Raw genomic sequence first — 18,087 nt, 5'->3', positions numbered from 1 at the left:
TGGCTCTCTGGAACATAAAACAGGACAGCTCTCCGGAGGTCTAGACAGTACTACTCAGTAATAGGAAAGCCAAATATAGAAATGTTTTCTGATCTGGTACCACCTCTTGAATCTCACCTTTCCAACACTCTAAATTTACCTGGTAAATTTGAAAACTACAGGTTTATAGCTGAACTCAAATAAGAGTCTGCTAGCTGCTATTAAAGACTTTCTCTCTCACACACCATTGAAGAGCTTTCAGTCTTTGCTCACCCAGCCAGTACAAAGTTCATTAAAAGCGTGTTTAACCTTTTTCCTATTGTCAAGAAACCAACTCATCCAGGGGACCTCAATTTAGTTCTTAATATGCTAAGAAAACCCCATTTGAACCTATGGGGAGCTGTTGCCTCCTTCATCTATCTCTTAAGATCTCATTTCTTATAGCCGTCTCCTCAGCCAGGACAGTAGAAGAGCTAGAAGCCCTTATGGCTGACCCACCAGACATGGTGTTTTATTGTGACAAAGGGACATCATTTCCCTCACCCCCATTTCTTACCTAAGGTATCTTCAGAGTCCACATTAATCAGTACATTCATCTATCGACGGTTTACCCCAAGCCTTACCCCTCAAGAGAAAGAGCTAGTCTCCATACACTGGACATAAGAAGAGCTCTTGCTTTTAACTTTGACAGGACTAAGCCCTTCAGGGCTTCTCCTAGACTTTTAATCTCCACCACGGAAAGAACGAAAGGGCACCCGATCTCCACCCGAAGACTGTCTGAATGAGTTTCGGGATGCATATTAACCTATTGCTAAGTCTCAGGGGTGCATCCCACTCCTGGAGTGATAGCTCATTCCACCAAAGTGCAGTCTACTTCTGTAGCCTGACTGAAGAAGGGACCTGTCACAGACATTTCCATAGCTGTCATCAGTGCATGCCTTTTCCCAGCATGCTGTTCTTGTGCATGCTTCCAGAGCTGCTGCATTACCTGCCCTACTTTCCCTATGCTCGAGTTATTCTTGAGCTTTGAGGTTCAGAAGGAACTGGAGCAGTGGCAGGTCCACTCACACCTATACATCCTCACACTGGAGCACACGGTTGCATGGGAGGCAGGTGGGACCCATGGGTACTGCTGACAAAATCTCCAATCAAGAGTGCACAGTTATGCACACATCCTGAAGTGGAGCACCATAGGGACAAAACACCTCAAAGAATTACAATTTCTGTACAAGGTAAATAACTCTCCTTTCCATAATCTTTCTTGGATTTTGGTGATTCTACCGTGGGACGCTGTATGCTAAGAAGGAAGGAAGAGGACGTGATCAGTTGGAATTGGGGCTCAGTCATGACTCCTGCTACTTCAAATTTTAACTAGCCCAGCCTTCCTTTGCCAGGGCTCCACTTTACTGGTCCTCAGTAACAATGGCCCAGGTTCACTAAGGGATTTAAGTGCCTAAAGCCAATATTTAGGCACTACTGCAATCCACAAAATCCCTGCTCAGCTGCCACTGAACACTGTAGTTACCTAAATTCATTCATCACCTAAATATTTGCTATAGAATTCCCTTAGGTGCCTAAGTTTCTGTCTCTGGGCATGTGCACTGCTTCCTCAGGCAGGTGCCCCAATGCATTGGATGCCTAAGTCCCAACATGATCTTCAGTCCAGCTGGAGATAGGATGTCCCCGCCTATTTTGCCTGTGGGAGTTAATCCAGTAGACACACTCAGAGCCTGTCTAGCTCCATTCAAAACAGCCAGGAGGAGGAGGTGGCGGCAGTGGCTTTCCTTATAATCTTCAGCCTAGTGGTTAGGAAACTCACCTGGGACATGGGAGGCTCCAGTTCAATTCCTCTGCACTCCTAAATGATGAGATGAAAGAACTTGAACCTCTCAGGTGAGGGCCCTAACCACTGGGCTATAGTGTCATTCTCACATTTTTTTTGTCACTTTGAAAGGGAAAAATAGGAAGGAAAAGACACACGGGTCCATGTGTTCAGGAAGGCAGGTTGATGAGGACAGCTCCATTTATCCCCAGTGCAATTTCCTGTGGGATAAGTACATCCTTTTTTAGGATGCTGAGATTGAACGCTTTGTGACATAGCCCATGTGGTGGTAATATGCATGTGATAAATTGCAGAACCAATTTTAAAAATGCTCTAGAGCAGATCTAAAATAATTCAGGCCACCTGTTTTACAGAAGCAAAATATATGGTATGATATACACAGATTTATGGACACTCATTTAGTTGCCCCTGGCTTCCCCATTCATGAGTAATGCAGGTCACCCCCACTCATGCCTATGGTATTTTTATATCACACAGTCATGTATTCTTTATATATAATTTGCCCATCTCATTTCCCCCCTCATCAGTACCATTCCACATCAAAATGACTGAGTTCATTGGTACTGACATTATATACACTGACTCGTCCTTTAATATATGCAGTGCCATGGCTGACAAACAAGCACATTTTTAAAGCTAGCAAGGAAATTGCCTGGACTTTAATTAACCTCCTTATGCAGGCTGGAAAACGTAAATCTTTTTGGCAAAGTGTTTTCTGTATGTGCAAGCAAAAAAGATGGTGTTGAACACTTACATCCTTTCAACATGCCCAACTGATACATATTTTTTCCAAGTATGTCATTAATGGACACAACGGATTTTATTTACACCCTTTATCAACATGGAGTTTTGAAATTATAAACAAGGATGAAAGCCTGCAAGTTATGCTGTGAGAAATGGAAATTAATAGGTTATCATGCTATTAGGGATATTCCATTTACAGATGTTCAATTCTAGCTATTATCTCGGTGAAATGAAAGATCTAGATTCCTGACTTCTCAGTTTTGGTCTTCGGCCTGTGTGGAAGCTTGTGCTCTCTCTTTCTCATTCATTTGCTTTGCAGAGACACTTGCAGTCTGCAGAACAGGAAATTCTTGCAGTGTTTGTGCCTGTGACTCATTTCATCGAGACTGGTCACATGGTTGTTTTTCTAACAACACTCAGTACTTCATAAAAAAATATAAGACCTGCTGTAAAAGGAATAAATTATTCATTCAAAAACACTGATTTTCCGTATGCTGTAATTATTTCTATTAATTTTCAACCTAAACCTCTTTTCAGTCACATGCCTGCATACATAACACATACAATATATTTAGAAATGTAATTTTACAGGAACATCTTAGGGTGGAAATAAACCCCATCTGTATCCATCCATCTAAATTAACCCCCCATGCATTCTTAAGAGTTTTCCGAACACCTGTACACCAACTGAATATTTGGCAACTTCAGGTGCTTAAAAACTATGTCCACTGTACATATAAAGATAGAGAGACGTGACACCAATGTGGTAATCCCATCGTGTTAGATAGACTTTCTACAAAAGAAATGGTATTTACAACATAGCCCTCTGGTACTCGTGCCCTAGTGAAACTGGTACTTCCCTGATCAAAAGTTACAATGCCTAACTCAAGGGTATGAAACTTGAACAGGCAGTCATGGAAGTGCATCATTTGTTGCTGTTGAGGAAAGTATTCTCTCTATAAGACAGTGGCACATGAAATATTTGCAGGTCTATCCGTTGTACATCAAATCTTGCACTTTTGGTAGGTAGTTAAGTAATTACTCAGTTTACAAATTCAGATTGGTGCATGTATAAATTGGGTAGTTAGCTATAAAATGGAGTAAAATCCTTAGGATCTCCGAGACCAGCTAGTATCATTGTTGTGGGTTAGGGCAAACCCTACTGGTTGGAATTAAAGGCCGTATTTATGAGCCTGAGCCAAAAGAGAAGTGTAATTAAAATCTGGACAGTCTCATTCTTAAACTTGCTTTTTTCTCTCCTATAGGGTGCTGTATTGACTCCCTCCATGGACCACACCATGTCACTACAGCCTGCATCAATGATAAACCCTCTGACACAACAGATGAGTCACCTTTCATTAGGCAGTACTGGAACAGTATGTGGCATTTAATATAAAGCTCAGTATATACAAAGGGAAAATGTTGTGTATTGATTACAATATCTGTGTAGTGTACATGAAAACCACTAAGAATTTTTCCTCCTCAATTAAAATGTAAATGGCTGTCTCCACAGATTCTTTAGGGCAAAAGAGTAAGCAGACAAGCTAGTGTAGTAGTGTGAAATGTACTCCAAATGCATGGAACAAAGCAAATGAAAGTAGCCCAGTTTAAGTAGTTCTAATTCTAGAACTGGACTTGAAGCAGAAATAATGGTGCTGAGTTCACTCTGCAGGGTTCAGTGTTGTAAATAAATTATTTGATTCACATACATTTGTCTGATATGAAGACATTTCATCTGCTAAAAACCTCTTACATCTGTATATTAAATTCTATGCAGTGTTATATCTAGTATACCAAATGGTAGTTTGACATAGAGAAGTACCTATACCGATCCATTTAATACAGATGATTGAAGAGACCCATCTGATGGTAACTTTTGCTCGTTATTGACTTAAGCTAAATTTGAACCACTGACCTAAAGGAATACCATGAGCTTCCTAGTTTAAACTGCATTCCTCATGGAAACAAATACATTGGATTAATAAAAAATACATGGCACACTTTATTTAGATAAAGTCTGGCCTCCATTAGTGTAGTTTCTTGCCACTTCTCAAACATAAATGCATTTATCCTCAGAACACCTCTGTCAAGCAGAGAAATATTATCCTCAGTGTTCACAGATGTGAAACTGAGGCACAGAGTTAAGAGTCTTGCTCAAAGTCACACAGTGTATGGCAGAACAAGAAATTGACCCAGATCTTCTGTAACAAGCCAGTTCCTTAACCATAAGAGCATCCTTCCTCCTTGGGTACATACTGATAAGAAAAAGACTCAGACTGGAATTTTGTTGGAAAGAAAATACTTAACCTCTTTGTTTCTGAAGGCCAAAGTTGAGTTTGTGTACTAACACTGCTCAGTGTAATACACCTCACTTCTCTGCACTGGTTATTGATTTTAGATAAAGCTTGCTTTGAATCTTTTTCCCTACCAGAGCACTCAAATATATATTTAAAAAATCTTTATGGGGTTTGCATCAGATTTTATTTTAGCTGAATGTATTGTCTCTGTCTTTTTAGTACATGCCAGCCACAACAGCTATGCAAGGAGCCTACATACCCCAGTATACACATGTTCAGACAGCAGCTGTTCCTGTTGAGGTTGGTAAATTTTATAAGCAGCAGACTATTACAGCCAAAATTGTTATATTTATTGTTTTGCCAGGAAAAAAAAAATACAGATGAAAACGTTACATTATGCAGGACCTTTGAGTACAAATGGAGTTTAATAAAACTACCATCGTGTCATTATTTTCATCTAATAAATATACTGCACCAATGTGAACTTCTAATAGTTAGTTCTTCCATCTAAGCAGCGACCCAGCCCAGCCCTGCTTAGCTTTGAAATATGACTGCATGTTGCAGTTCCAGGGGGAGCTATACCATTGACCACTCTCAGTCTCTCCTTGGGCACTCTTTCCCAGTTATAGGCCTGTAACTCTCAGGGTGTAATCACACTATTTACACCACTCCTGTCCATCAACTATGTCCTCAACATGGCCAGCTGGATTTTGGCCCCTGCTTAGACTTCTGACCCGTGACCACTATAAAAATGTAGTGACAGAGAATAGCGTGTTCAAATCAAAGTATTATTTGTTCATCCACAGGAAGGAAAAGGGTTAAGGAACAAAAGCCTATATGTGTATTATCTTACTTAAACTTGCAAGGAAATGCTAAGGTTTATGTAGACCCCACTTATCCCAAGAACCCCCATCCGATGAAGTGAGCTGTAGCTCCCGAAAGCTTATGCTCAAATAAATTGGTTAGTCTCTAAGATGCCACAAGTACTCCTTTTCTTTTTACAAAATTTATGGGAATGCAGAAGTCTGTGTTCTTCACATTGACTCACAGCACAAAGATGGTGACTTGTAGTGGTCTACAGAAAACATTAGAATTTATTCTCTCATTTTTTAATATGTTTGTGTGGTTCCATTCTGTTAATCTCATCACATTGTCTAGTTATTGCTATAGCAATTTAGGAAATAGAACATGTACTTGATCATTTTATATTTCGTTAGATCTTCTGTTATAAATAAAAGTGCAGGCCAAGTTGGATGCATCACTTACCTAACTTGAGAAACCTTGGAGAGGGGCCTGGTGTTTTAGAAGGATGAAGGAGAAGATGCTTAACGCTTTCTGAAAGCCAGGCCCAGTCAAGTCTCTTGGGTTGTACAACAGAATACAGAGGCATCCAAAATCTCTAGTCATTTTGGGAAATCTAGGCGCTAGCTAGTATTGCTGGACATCATGTCTCAACCCCTTTTTCTTCTTTTACAGGAAGCTAGTGGCCAACAGCAGGTTACAGTAGAGACATCCAGTGACCATTCTCCATATACGTATCAGCAAAACAAATAACTGAGGTAGGGGCTTGTCCTGTTACTCTGAAAAAGACATGAATTCAAAACTAAATGTACAATATACTGTAGCTTACAGAAGTGATATAATCTAAATAAAACTGCTAATAATTGAGGGCCAGAGCCCAGCATCAGTTTGAGTTTTGCCAGAGTGAGAAATTAGAAAAAATAGAGCAAAGGCTTCAAGATTAGTCCCTTAATGAATTATCTGCAATAATGTATTAGTAGTTTCTCTGGCACACAATTGCCTACCATTCTACCTTAACTTGTTCACATTGAGACATCAGTGCTTCCATGCATGGCATCAGACTTGAGTAGAGAACAGTTTGAATCCCAGCACTAACTTGGAAGTGGCTTTCCTACAGAGAAGCAATGCCACCCGCAGTGGGATGATGCAGTGGAATCTCCTCAAGGAAATCCTTGTTGAGTTTCACTTGTAAAGACTCCCCTTTCATGTCTTTAAGACTGTAGGAAGGAGACAGACTGGTCAACAAAGTGTTAGTCCTGGCTTAAATTTTTCTCAGAGTTAGTTAATTTCCTCCTTTTCATAGAAAATGTTCCATTTGCTTTCCTTAATAAGTCACTCATTTGTTTGGACTGTAACCCCTTCCATGCAGCACTGCTTTTTATAGCTTGCCACCCTTAAAGTTTTGTTTGCATTGACCATTTCCCTAGCATTCCATTTTCTTCATTCCATCCTTCCAAGACATAAGCTTCTGGAGTTTAGTTCTTCTCTATACTTCAGTTCCATAAATGTTTATAAAGTTTTGCAAGATTTCACACTGAAAGAACTTTATTCATGCACTAGAAAGTGAATCTCTCACTACATTGCTTATGTGCCCCGAAAGGTTCATAAAAGTTCATTTCTGTAGCTCTCATGACACAGGTTTATTAGAAACACAGAATACAGAAAGCACCAGCAGTTTTATGATTGTCCACCTTCTGTACATAATCCTGTTTGCCTAGTGCACATTCACTAATACATACATATCTCAATTACCTTTGGTTTTGCAGGTCAAGTATGTTCTGTGGTAATGGTAACACTGTTCTCATCCCAAGTATTCGGATAAGAATTTCTTCTATACTCAGGAAGACTAAAAATTGTCGTATAAACAAATTCATTAGCTGAGCACATTTTATCTGATGCCATGTTCCATATAATAGTGAACGTGTGTGCGTGTTTGTTACTTTACATTGGCCAGACACTGGCCCCTACAGGATTCCCAAGTAAACAGGCCTTGCACGTCCCCATTCTTCCTTTTGAGGTTGAGGGGCCTAAATCCTACACTTCGCGATTATCCAGGCACATCCTGTGGACTGTTACTGCACCATGGCCCCTGCATGCTCCCAATTCAGGGCATCTTGCTTGTGGGTCAGTATAGTTCAGATGCGTGGCTTGTCCTAAGCCTTCTCTGTGGGCCTGTGAAGATTGCTGCTGCCAAGCAGTGATCCAGGGCACACAGAGAAGCAAAGTTCTGCTCTTCATATCCTGTCCCTAGCACAAGATCAGTATTATCTCCACTCGTTTGGGGCTTTGCATGTTCACAGAGCAGAAGGGACAACATTTGGCCTCTTGAAGAGATGGTAAAACTGCTACCCAGTTTCTCTGAGGCATATTATAACCACCACCATTGGAAACATTGAGCACTCCCCTTAAAAGTCAATATTGCATGAACGTAATGTCTTAAGAAGCATTGTTCTTAGTGTTTACATGCACTATGAGTCAGTATGGTCCCTATAAATAATGAATAGCGGAGTGGCAAATAGTGTTAATATTATTAAACTGAATCTGCAAAATAATGTTCCTCCCCATGAATGCACCAACAGTAGATGCCATTAAAAAAACAAACACACGCACACACACAAACCCTCAGTTTGAGTGCAGGGTCACAGTCCCTAAGCTCTCAGCAAGCAGAACTCCCAGTGGGGAATCAGTGGGATTTTGTGTGAGGAAAAAAACTATAGGATAAGGCTGTAATTAGGCAAAGGGACTATCTGCGCAGGTGCTGAGAACCCTCAACTCCCAGGGCACTTGGCACCTTCCTGATCAGTTGTCAAGTATGTACATGGGCTCACTTGGTCCTTTCAAAACTACGTCTGAGGTAAGAAACAATTTCACAGATGTCTACAATAGAAGACAATGCAAAAGTAATTCTGCCCTAGCTCTGACTTCTTTATGTTACAGATGTCCAGTGTTGACCTTGCCTGGAGAAGGGTGCAAAGGCTGAAACAATCATGGATTTTACTGATCAATTGTGCTTTAGGAATTATTGACAGTTTTGCACAGGTTCTTGAAAACATTATTTATAATGAAATCAACTAAAACTATTTTTGCTATAAGTTCTATAAGGTGCATAAAAAATCCTTAAATTCATCTAGTAGCTGTTCCTGTGAACAGGTTTATTTTAGTAAGAAAATTTTTATCAAGTATTATGATGCAATTTTTTTTTTTCCAAATTTCTGGGTATGCACAGATGACCACGAAGACTTATTCACGTGCATGGCAGAATTTGTATTTTGGTTTGTTTTTGTTTTGTTTTTTTGGGTTTTGTTTTGTTTTGTTTTTGTTTTGTTTTTTGTTTTGTTTTTTATTGTATGAAATGGGTTTTCTGAAGTTTAAAATAGTAAAACATCTAAAATGATGATCTGTGCTTGCAGTGTGTGAGTGTTGCTACAGTGCAGTGTTGCAGTTAGTGTCTGTTCTCTTAGCTTTCTGTTTTTCTTTTAACGTAGTGTGAAGTGTCTTATCCTTTTCTATAAATTCCAATTTGCCTTAAATCTTTCATGCTGTAGCTGTTTCAGTAAGTAGTCCAAACTAATGGTGTAGAATGCTTTGACCAAATGAGCTGGTCTATTATGCCTTGTAAAACAGCAGCATAGGGCTTTTAAAAGGTAGTCAATAAAAATTGCTGAAAATTTGGCTTTTTTTAATGTGTAGTAGGTGTTTTTAATGATTTTTCACATAATGTGTAAGGTAGTGAAATGCAAGAGGGGAAAAATGTTTTGTGTGAAACACATTTTCTGACTGGGGGAATTTTAATAGGATAAATTGTTTGTAAGGCCATATGCCAATAGTTTCCTCTGATAGTTTGAATGATTTAGGAACTCTGCTGTAAGATGCAATGTAAAATCTTTTTTTGCCTTTTTTCAGAAACTAACTTGATGTTCTAGTTTTAGTGTAGGTAGAATGGGGAGTTTGGGGTGGGAATATCACAGAACATTTTTGTCCTTCCTTTATACTAATGATAGTGCTTTAGAATGATGATTGTGCTGAGACCTAGCAAACAGAAAATTTGCTATTACAGCAAAATGGCAAAAGCTAAGGACTTGTTTGCAAACATAAGCTGAGATGTAAGTAGACGCATAATTGATTGGGTACTAGCTCTCTATAGGAGGTAAATAAAAATAAAAAGACTTGGCACTTTTAAAGGTAACTTTACCAAAGAACAAAGAGCCAGTAACCAATAATTCTGATTTGTCTCAGCATTACGTCTTCTGTACTCTTTATTTTTGCCGGACCAGTTTGCGGTTAGGAGAATGTGCCTTTTTTTGTACATTTGCCTTTAGGTTTTATAATTTTAATTGAAGTATGGTCACAAAAAGCATGAAGGAAGACTTGGATCCAAGCAGTGCCACGCTTTACATCATCACTACAAGTGTTAAGTGTAAAGAAAACCAGTTTTGAAACTATGAAATTCCTGATTAATAAATACACAGTTATTTGTATTTTTACGTATTAGATAATTCACTGCTATTAAAGCTCTTTTATTACAATGGCATATGTTTTAAATCAAATGATAAATTAAGTTGTCTTCCAAAACTGTGTACTTGTCTGGTCAGCTGTATATGATCAGTTATCTACCTCAAAGTTTATTTCTTTTTGTATTGGGACAGGTTGCTGGCCCTCCCTGTTTCCACAGACCAAATCATCCTAGCTCAGGAGCTAGGGCTAAGCAGTTACTTCATTCAAGTATTTTTTAGTTGTTAAATTGTGTGAGTATTGGAGTATAGATGTCGGTGACATTTCATAGTTTCAAAAATAAATTGCTGCTCTGAGAAGTGTAGATTCTAGTGAGTTACATAGTCATAAGAGATGTTTGTTTTTTCTTTTTAAAAAAAAAAGGTTGTGGTATTATTGGTTCTGTGCTCCCTGGAATATTACTGCTTTGTAAAAGTCCAGACTTCCTGCAGCACCTTCCCTGTATCTGGTATATCGCCATTCTTGGATCTCTCACTACTTGATATTTTTTGCATTCGTTAAAATTGCAATACAATAGCTGTATTAGAGGGAGGGAAGAGCTGCTGCTAGAAGTGTCTGAACTAAGTGCCATACTCATTGTCCGGGTAAGATTTGGGAAATTTAACCTCTGTACATAAAGAAATAATCAGTTACTTAAACATCACATAGTAGACAGCCATTAAATTATAAAAAAAAAATTAATTTATGAAGAAAGACCTTTTGTACAGATTGAAAAAAAAAGATTTTCATAGAGATATCTATATGATCAAGAGAGTTAATTTTTTATTTTTGTTTTTCTAGTGCCACAAACTTGCCAGTGGTAACTTATTTGTCCGGTTCAAGATAACTCTGTAGTTTTGTTTCCTAGGACTTGTTAAACGCCAAAAGACATTTTTGAACTGTACATTTGATTAGATTGTTAGCTTTTTCTGTTTTATTTCTTTTGAAAACTTTTGAATAAAAAAGATTGAAAAAATGACAATGCGTTCTTTCTCTTCAATTCTAACTATATCTGGAGACTGGATGGACCCCAAACAGCTTATGGTGAAACTTTAGTGTTTCTTCATGTTGAACTGCTCAAATTTGGATTCCACTTCTCAGAGGCCCCCTTCCCTCCCAAATGTTTCATTAAAATTGAATTTTAGCTTTCTCAAACTACAAGTCATTTAGTGTTCTTTAAGAGCAAACAGGAAATAATTTTTTATAATAGTTTTATCAAATATCTGATTTGAATGCAAAAGCTATGCCCTTCTTTGCCTCAATCCAGGCCTACACACGTAATGGTAAATTCAGGCCTGCCTGTCTCCACAAGAAGTCTGCAAGCAACATGGGATTTAACAGTTACAGTCACTAGCATCACACTGCTGCATAAAAGTGCTTTGCCAGTGCCAGCTGCCGTGAATTAAATTGGCTGAGGATGTACAATCCCAGTGAATTTCACTCAGAGCATTAGCATCACTTCAGTGCAGTTGTATGATGTTAATTGGCCACCTTCAGCCTCAGTCTGAAAGAGAGTTGAAAAAGAAAACATACAGAAGGACCCAAACACATTCATGTTCTAAAGAGATTTCCCCCCAATTGTGATATCTGTAGCAAGAGGTGCTGTTCCATATGTTGTGTGTGTTGTCCTGCCCCAGAAGTAATGCTTCTAAACCAAATAACTTATGGCAAAATATCAAAAACTATTTCCCCTGACCAAAGCATTAAATAGTCAAATATCTAAAATAGAGCTATTTCTGGGATGTTGTAAATATGATGTGAAGTAGACTCCCCACACTCTAGACATTTTTGTTACTTTCCCTCTCCTTAGAAACAGCCCTATTTTATATATATATAATATAGGGCTGTTTCCAAGGAAAGGGAAAATAACAAAAAATAAAAAAAAAAATCGCTTCTATATAAAGAGGAGAGAGTCCCTTTAGGAAGAGCCTAGCCTGTAACTCCACATAAAAAGCTTCCTGTGTCAGGAACTTTTTGAGAAGCAATTCTTAATGCTAAGTAGTGTACCTCACCCCATATAGATGTAGTGACATCCAGGATGCTGACAGCATGATTTTTCTCCTTTGGAGCTGATCAAAGGTGCTTTGAGCTTCAGTTTGTCTCTGGGAGGCGGGGGAGGGAAGCTGAATTTGTTATTTTAGGCTTATGTAATAAAATAACATCCGTGAGTACTAATTCCTCTTGCATAAATGAAAAGACTGGACTATACTGCATACTAATTAATGATAAATAAAATTTATAGAGACCCGTAAGTGAATGTATACTGTGTTTACTGCTTTGTCGAGCTGTTCATCTAAACTGTGGCTCAACAATTCACCCATCTAAAATTAAATGGCCATGAAGATTTACACAAATCTGTTGAGGGACCATATTCCTCTTTTCTATCGTCCTTAAATTAATTGGAATGAATAAGTAGTAGTCATGTATTCAAATACGAATATTCTATTTTATTACAATTTTATATGGCATCTTACTAGTTTTTCTAATTATCACTATGATGCACTTCAGCTCTTTATTGTATAATCAAATGTATTTGAAAAGAATCAATACTCTGAGATCAGTAGTTTGTGCCTGGCTGGTGAATATGCCACACAATATATCACCCAGTCTTCAATAATACAGATCTCTGTATCACCGGTGTGGGGAAGGCCAGAGGGCCATACCCCCACACACACTTCTTAACAAAAGAAATATATGCACTTTCTGTGGGATATTTAAGAAAATATTGTCCCCCACCCCTTAAAACCTGACTGGGTGGGAATGCGCTGTGACCTGGCCCAGTTGGCTGGCACCCGGGTCCCCCTCCACATTGAGCCACATGCCGGCAACTGAGCCCTCACCAGTCAGTTAGCAAAACTACAGCAGAAAGGTGCTGGGGATCCTCCACGTCTGGGAAGCAGGAAAGACCTGTCACCAGAGAGCTTCGGGCTGGTCAGCAGGAAGAGTAAGGTAAGGAGAGTGGGGTGGGAGGAAGGACCTGGTAGGAGGGGCAGGTGTTCTGGTAGGGTGGGACTGGTGCGAGGGGCTCAGGCTCCAGGAGGGTTGGGCCGTTGTGGGGGCATGGTTCCCCCACTCTTCCAGTCCTTCTGCTGCTTGTGCTCTGTATGCAGTATACTTTAAATAACACCTAAAACTCAGCATATATAACACAATTATTATATATATTATTATATATCACAAAATTACTGAAGAAGGGCTCTGTGTAGTTCAAAACTGGTCTTTCTTTCACCGACTGGTAAGAGGTCTCTTGTTCAAAAATTGACTTAACTGACCATTGAACACAGTTTTGCTTTGTTATTTTGTAGCTTATTTGCCAAGATGCTGTTAATAAAAACATGTTCTCTATTGTTAGCTAATTTAGTATTAGTTATGAAAGTTTGTAAAAACCACAGTTTTATGCAACTATAATCACATGTGAGACTTGCTCCCTGGATAACACTTTGGTCATATCTCATGGTTGTAGATTAATAGGAAAGGAATCCTATTACTGAGAATGTTGGACCAAGACCATTTAGCTCTCTTTCTAGTTCCAAAAACTAATTAGACTGTGTTGCCTAGTGTTGCTAGACAAGGTCTTTCTCCATTCTGACCTGGGCTTCCCATGCTGGATTAAAAAGATTTATAAATTTGATGTGAAAAGCAAAGTATCACAGTGTAACTGGAATACAAATCCAAATAAAATGCTTAAGAAGGAATTGATGTTCAGCAGGCTTCTGACGTTCACTTTTTAGGGCCTGGCCAAGAGTAGAGCCATTTTGGTTATATGTCTTCTCTTGAATGAGTCTGGATCTCAAGTTGGTAATACAGTTGGCCTTATCTCCTGAACATCTTTGCAAAGTCATTTCAAGAAAGGTAAAGTTTTCAAAAATGTCTTAATTCTATTGACTTTCTCTGAGCTCCTATGTGACTTAGATGTTTCTGAAAATTTTAACCACATTTCACAAGAGTTACTTTTGCCTAAAGAGTCATCTGCCTAAAAATATAAATGCTAATGAGATAGGAAAAAACCCTTCCTCCTTGATAAAAGTAATGGAAACATAAGTAAATATGAGAATCATGAATAAATAAATGGTTAAACTAAATATCACTTTGAAAAGATCTGGCCAATACTTTGTGATTTATCTGCAGGACACCCACAGTATGTTGTGTACTCTTGGGAATGTAACTGCTACACTTTGAGAAGGGGATTCATTTTATTAATTCTTCCTTTTTTAGTTTTCCTGTGTTTGTATGATGTCTCTTATGGTTAGTTTACTGCTTAGTCTTCAATCACAGAAGCAAGTGGTGCTTTTCATGTATATGTGGTTTGTTCTCCCTGTGTGTTTTTGTTGCTTGGTTGAGTGTCTGTTTTTTGGAAGGGTATTTTGTTTGTTGATTTGCTAATACTAATTTAGAAATAAGTGGGGTTTTACAACAAACACTGTGAATATATTTCTTCAGTGTTTTTGTATACTTACTCTGTATAAAGTTAAGACAAACAAATGCGGGTACAAATAAATTGAATCTTGTTCACATAAAAATGCTATTCTTGTAATTAACTTTACAGGAACCAAATAATAAGTGAGACAATTCCAACGCTGTCCACTACTTCTACCTAATCAGTAGGCTGCCTCTCCAAATACATCTGAGGTTTGATGTATGTATATCTAATGTACTGGCCAGGACATATTAGCATCCTCGGTGAAGACACAATCTGCCATTCCCATTGCTCCAGACTACATCAGAAAATTTCTTTGAACTAGTTGCAGATGAGGATTTCACAATCGGATGCATCGCTTGGAGACAAATGAGTGGGGCAGTCCTAACTATATTCTAGCATCCTCTTCATTGTGGTGCCTGTGGAGGGTGCCTCTGTCAGCTTTTCTGAGCACCAGCCCTGATCCCGCCTCCTTTCCCCTCCCAGCTCAGCGCTCTCGCACAAAAAGGAGAGTTGATTTGTGCGGAGGTAGCTCCACCATAAGACATTAGCAGTAATTCTGTACTTACTAGTAAACCAAAGCCGTGATATCACCTTCTCCAAAAACCTTGACAGTAGCTAACTGAAGAATATCCAACAACATCTGAAAAATGGATCCCAACCACAAGCAATGGCATTGTATGTAACTGTATGCCCCACATACACTCACTACACTTGTCCATTCTGCTCTTGCCAGCCACTCTGGAATTATTTGCAAACCTTCATGTGCATTGGGATACATCATCCAATCCTCTGCTGTCCAACAATGTCGTAATGTGAACAAGATAGCATGTTATTTTGATGGTCTTTAAGCCATACATGCAATTACCTCCCAAATGCACTAACGGAGCTTGCAAAACTGGCATACTCCTTTCAAGAGAGAAAGATCATCTGTGTCAGTTTCCTAGCCAATGGATCCTTGCATTGATTAACACCAGACAAAGCTGAACTTTTTGGCTTTCTCATTTGACCATTTAATTCTGCCCAAAATATGGCTAGAATATACAAAAACAATTCTGTCTGGTAACTTCTTCTGCAGCTGTTAAGAAAAAACAAACTATGTCAGAATAGCAAAGATTTAGGGGCATGGGTGTCTGAAGGGCTCTAGGAGTATAATTAGGGGTCTTTACCTTTCAGCTCACAAGTTCACATCTGACCCACCTCAGGAGTAGCTGAAGACATTGCCAGCTGCTAGCTGTGCAGTGGCTTATATAAAGAGTCCATGTCCTAGCAAATAAGTGGCCACATCACAAAAGTCACCATTACATTTGGATCTTTGTTCCCCAGTCTCAGCAGAGAAGAGAATTGGTGACTAGAGTAGGAGACTGAAGGTGATGTTTTCAGAACAAGACTTGAGGCATAGTTCAAGCTATCAATCCTGCCCCTTTCAGCAGCATTAATTTACTTAATATATTAGAACCACAGTTAACAAATCATTCTGAATTCTGCTACAGTTCATTAACCTGCCTCTAGCCAATTAACAATTCATTCCTCCAACTAATTTACTGTGATACTGTCACAGACTTAAGGAATTAATGTATATGTTCCCTAACTACTTCCGTAATTACAGCCCACCCCTAATAAGCACAGTGGGCCACATTCAGATCCCTTAGCTCACTCTAAACAGCACCTTACTCCAAGTAGCCTCATTGTTTTGTGGAGTGTTAGCAGGGGGGAAATGGAATCTGACACTACAGACTAACTCCTGCTCCCATTTACTCTGCACTTCTGCTGGTGCAACTTTACTGAGCTCATAGGAATCACGCCAGATTTACTTGACCAACTTGTTCATCAACTGGTTATACTGAAATTGTGATACATTTTTGGGTTGCATATATCCCTAAGCTACATCTAGAAAGGGCTTGAAATTAATGGAGTTAAACAGTGGTTTAGAGAAAGGGAGATAGAAATAGAGGGTGCCCAAACAGGATCATTTAGCAAGTAGATCAAGTTGCCCCACATTGCATATTCTAACTATTTGTGGTCAGCAGTGGGAAATGACTTTTTCCCTTCTGTTATTTAAAGCTTTCCTTAGGAACTGCTTGTAGAAAAAATAGAGTTGGCTAATTTTATCTAGACTTCCATGTATTTATTAATATTCCATGCATGTCAATGCAGTAAGACTATTAAACAACAAAGTGAGTTAATTTCAAACATGCCTTAGAAAAGCCAGCCTGTCCTGGAAGAGTATAAACTAAAAAAAAAGATTATCAACTGTCATCAGCGGGACACTGTCCCACAACTACCTTCAACATCCCAGCCTCATATGGAATATTTCAACATGCAAGAATGACTCCAGCTGTCAGCAGGAGTAGCTTTCACATGTGAGTGGGTGGGAGACAGCTTGTTAATGAGATGGAAGCAGGGTGGAATAATAGATGTAGAGTGCCACAATGCAACTTGTATCATCACTTTTTCAGAGAAGAACCACATGGCATCTTGAACCACATGTGAGACTTGTGGTTCAAATCTTCTCAGATTCCAAGACTAAAAGGGACCATTGTGATCATCTAGTCTGCCCCCCTGTATAACACAGGCCACAGAACATCATCCCCCAAAAATTACTCCTAGAGCATATCTATTAGGGGGGAGAAATCTTGATTTAAAAATTGTCAGTGATGGAGAATCCACCAAGACCCTTGGTAAATTTTTCCAATGGTTAATTACTCTCATTGTTAAAATGTTACACCTTCTTTTCAGTCTGAATTTGGCTTGCTTCAACTTCCAGTCCTTGGATCATGTTACACCTTTCTCTGCTAAACTAAAGAGCCCATTATTAAATATTTGTTCCCCATGTAGGTACTTGTATACTGTAATCAAGGCATCCCTTAACCTTCTCTTCATTAAACTAAATAGGTTGAGTTCCTTGAGCCTATCCTTATAAGGCATGTAGTAGTGGTTTTTTTGTTTCGTTTTAAATCTTGGGCTGCCCGTGTTTCTAAAGCCTCTATGTCCAAAAATGTGGTTTTAAGCTTCCCCTTCCTTTTACAATGCACCTCCCTAATATTTGCGCTACTCTTTTCCAAGGATAGCCTTATAAAAAGGAAATGATAAGATCACAACTCTGACTTGAAAGAGATCACACCATGTCTTTCACTGGAAGAAATGTAACACTGAGGCTTCACCTCACAGTACTGAAATGCTGGGCAAAATTCATCATTCAGTTACAAAAATGATTTGAACAGTTCCAGCAGTTCTTTTCCTGAAAATATTTTGCCGATGAAAAAGTCACCAGTTGTCTCTGAGAAGAGTTGGCTACAAAAAGAACATGCCACAGTAAGTTACGAGTCTCATCTATTCCAGATGGTGATCATGTGACCAGCCCTACTGTGTTCAGATATGGCTCTTATGGAAACTGTAGTGAATTTACTAAGCTTGTTTGATGCCCTGCAGGACTAAACACAACCATTTCAAATGATCCTCTGTACCCACACATCCCAGGGAGAGGGGGTGTAAGAATGGTGTGGAATCTTGCT

General features: G+C 39.0%; 1 protein-coding gene across 12 annotated transcripts in view; it reads left to right on the top strand.

Moving 5' to 3' along the window:
- Nucleotides 1–11,105, top strand: part of RBMS1 (RNA binding motif single stranded interacting protein 1) — a 207,482-nt gene extending 196,377 nt beyond the window's left edge. For 9 of the 12 annotated variants that reach the window (XM_073305605.2, XM_073305604.2, XM_073305606.2 and 6 more), the window contains exons 11-14: nucleotides 3,832–3,942; nucleotides 5,083–5,163; nucleotides 6,340–6,422; nucleotides 8,602–11,105. In XM_073305605.2, the coding sequence (XP_073161706.1) occupies nucleotides 3,832–3,942; nucleotides 5,083–5,163; nucleotides 6,340–6,417 (270 nt within the window). In that variant the 3' untranslated portion in view covers nucleotides 6,418–6,422; nucleotides 8,602–11,105. Of the gene's footprint in view, nucleotides 1–3,831; nucleotides 3,943–5,082; nucleotides 5,164–6,339; nucleotides 6,423–7,430 lie in introns of those variants that run through there. The other 3 variants (XM_073305607.2, XM_073305608.2, XM_073305602.2) reach the window with 2 other exon arrangements.
- Nucleotides 11,106–18,087: the final 6,982 nt, after the last annotated feature.

Source organism: Lepidochelys kempii, chromosome 11, assembly GCF_965140285.1.
Source record: "Lepidochelys kempii isolate rLepKem1 chromosome 11, rLepKem1.hap1, whole genome shotgun sequence".
NCBI classification, from domain to species: Eukaryota; Metazoa; Chordata; order Testudines; family Cheloniidae; genus Lepidochelys; species Lepidochelys kempii.
The sequence above is the reverse complement of the archived record's forward strand: the minus strand, read 5'-3'. Positions and strand labels throughout refer to the sequence as shown.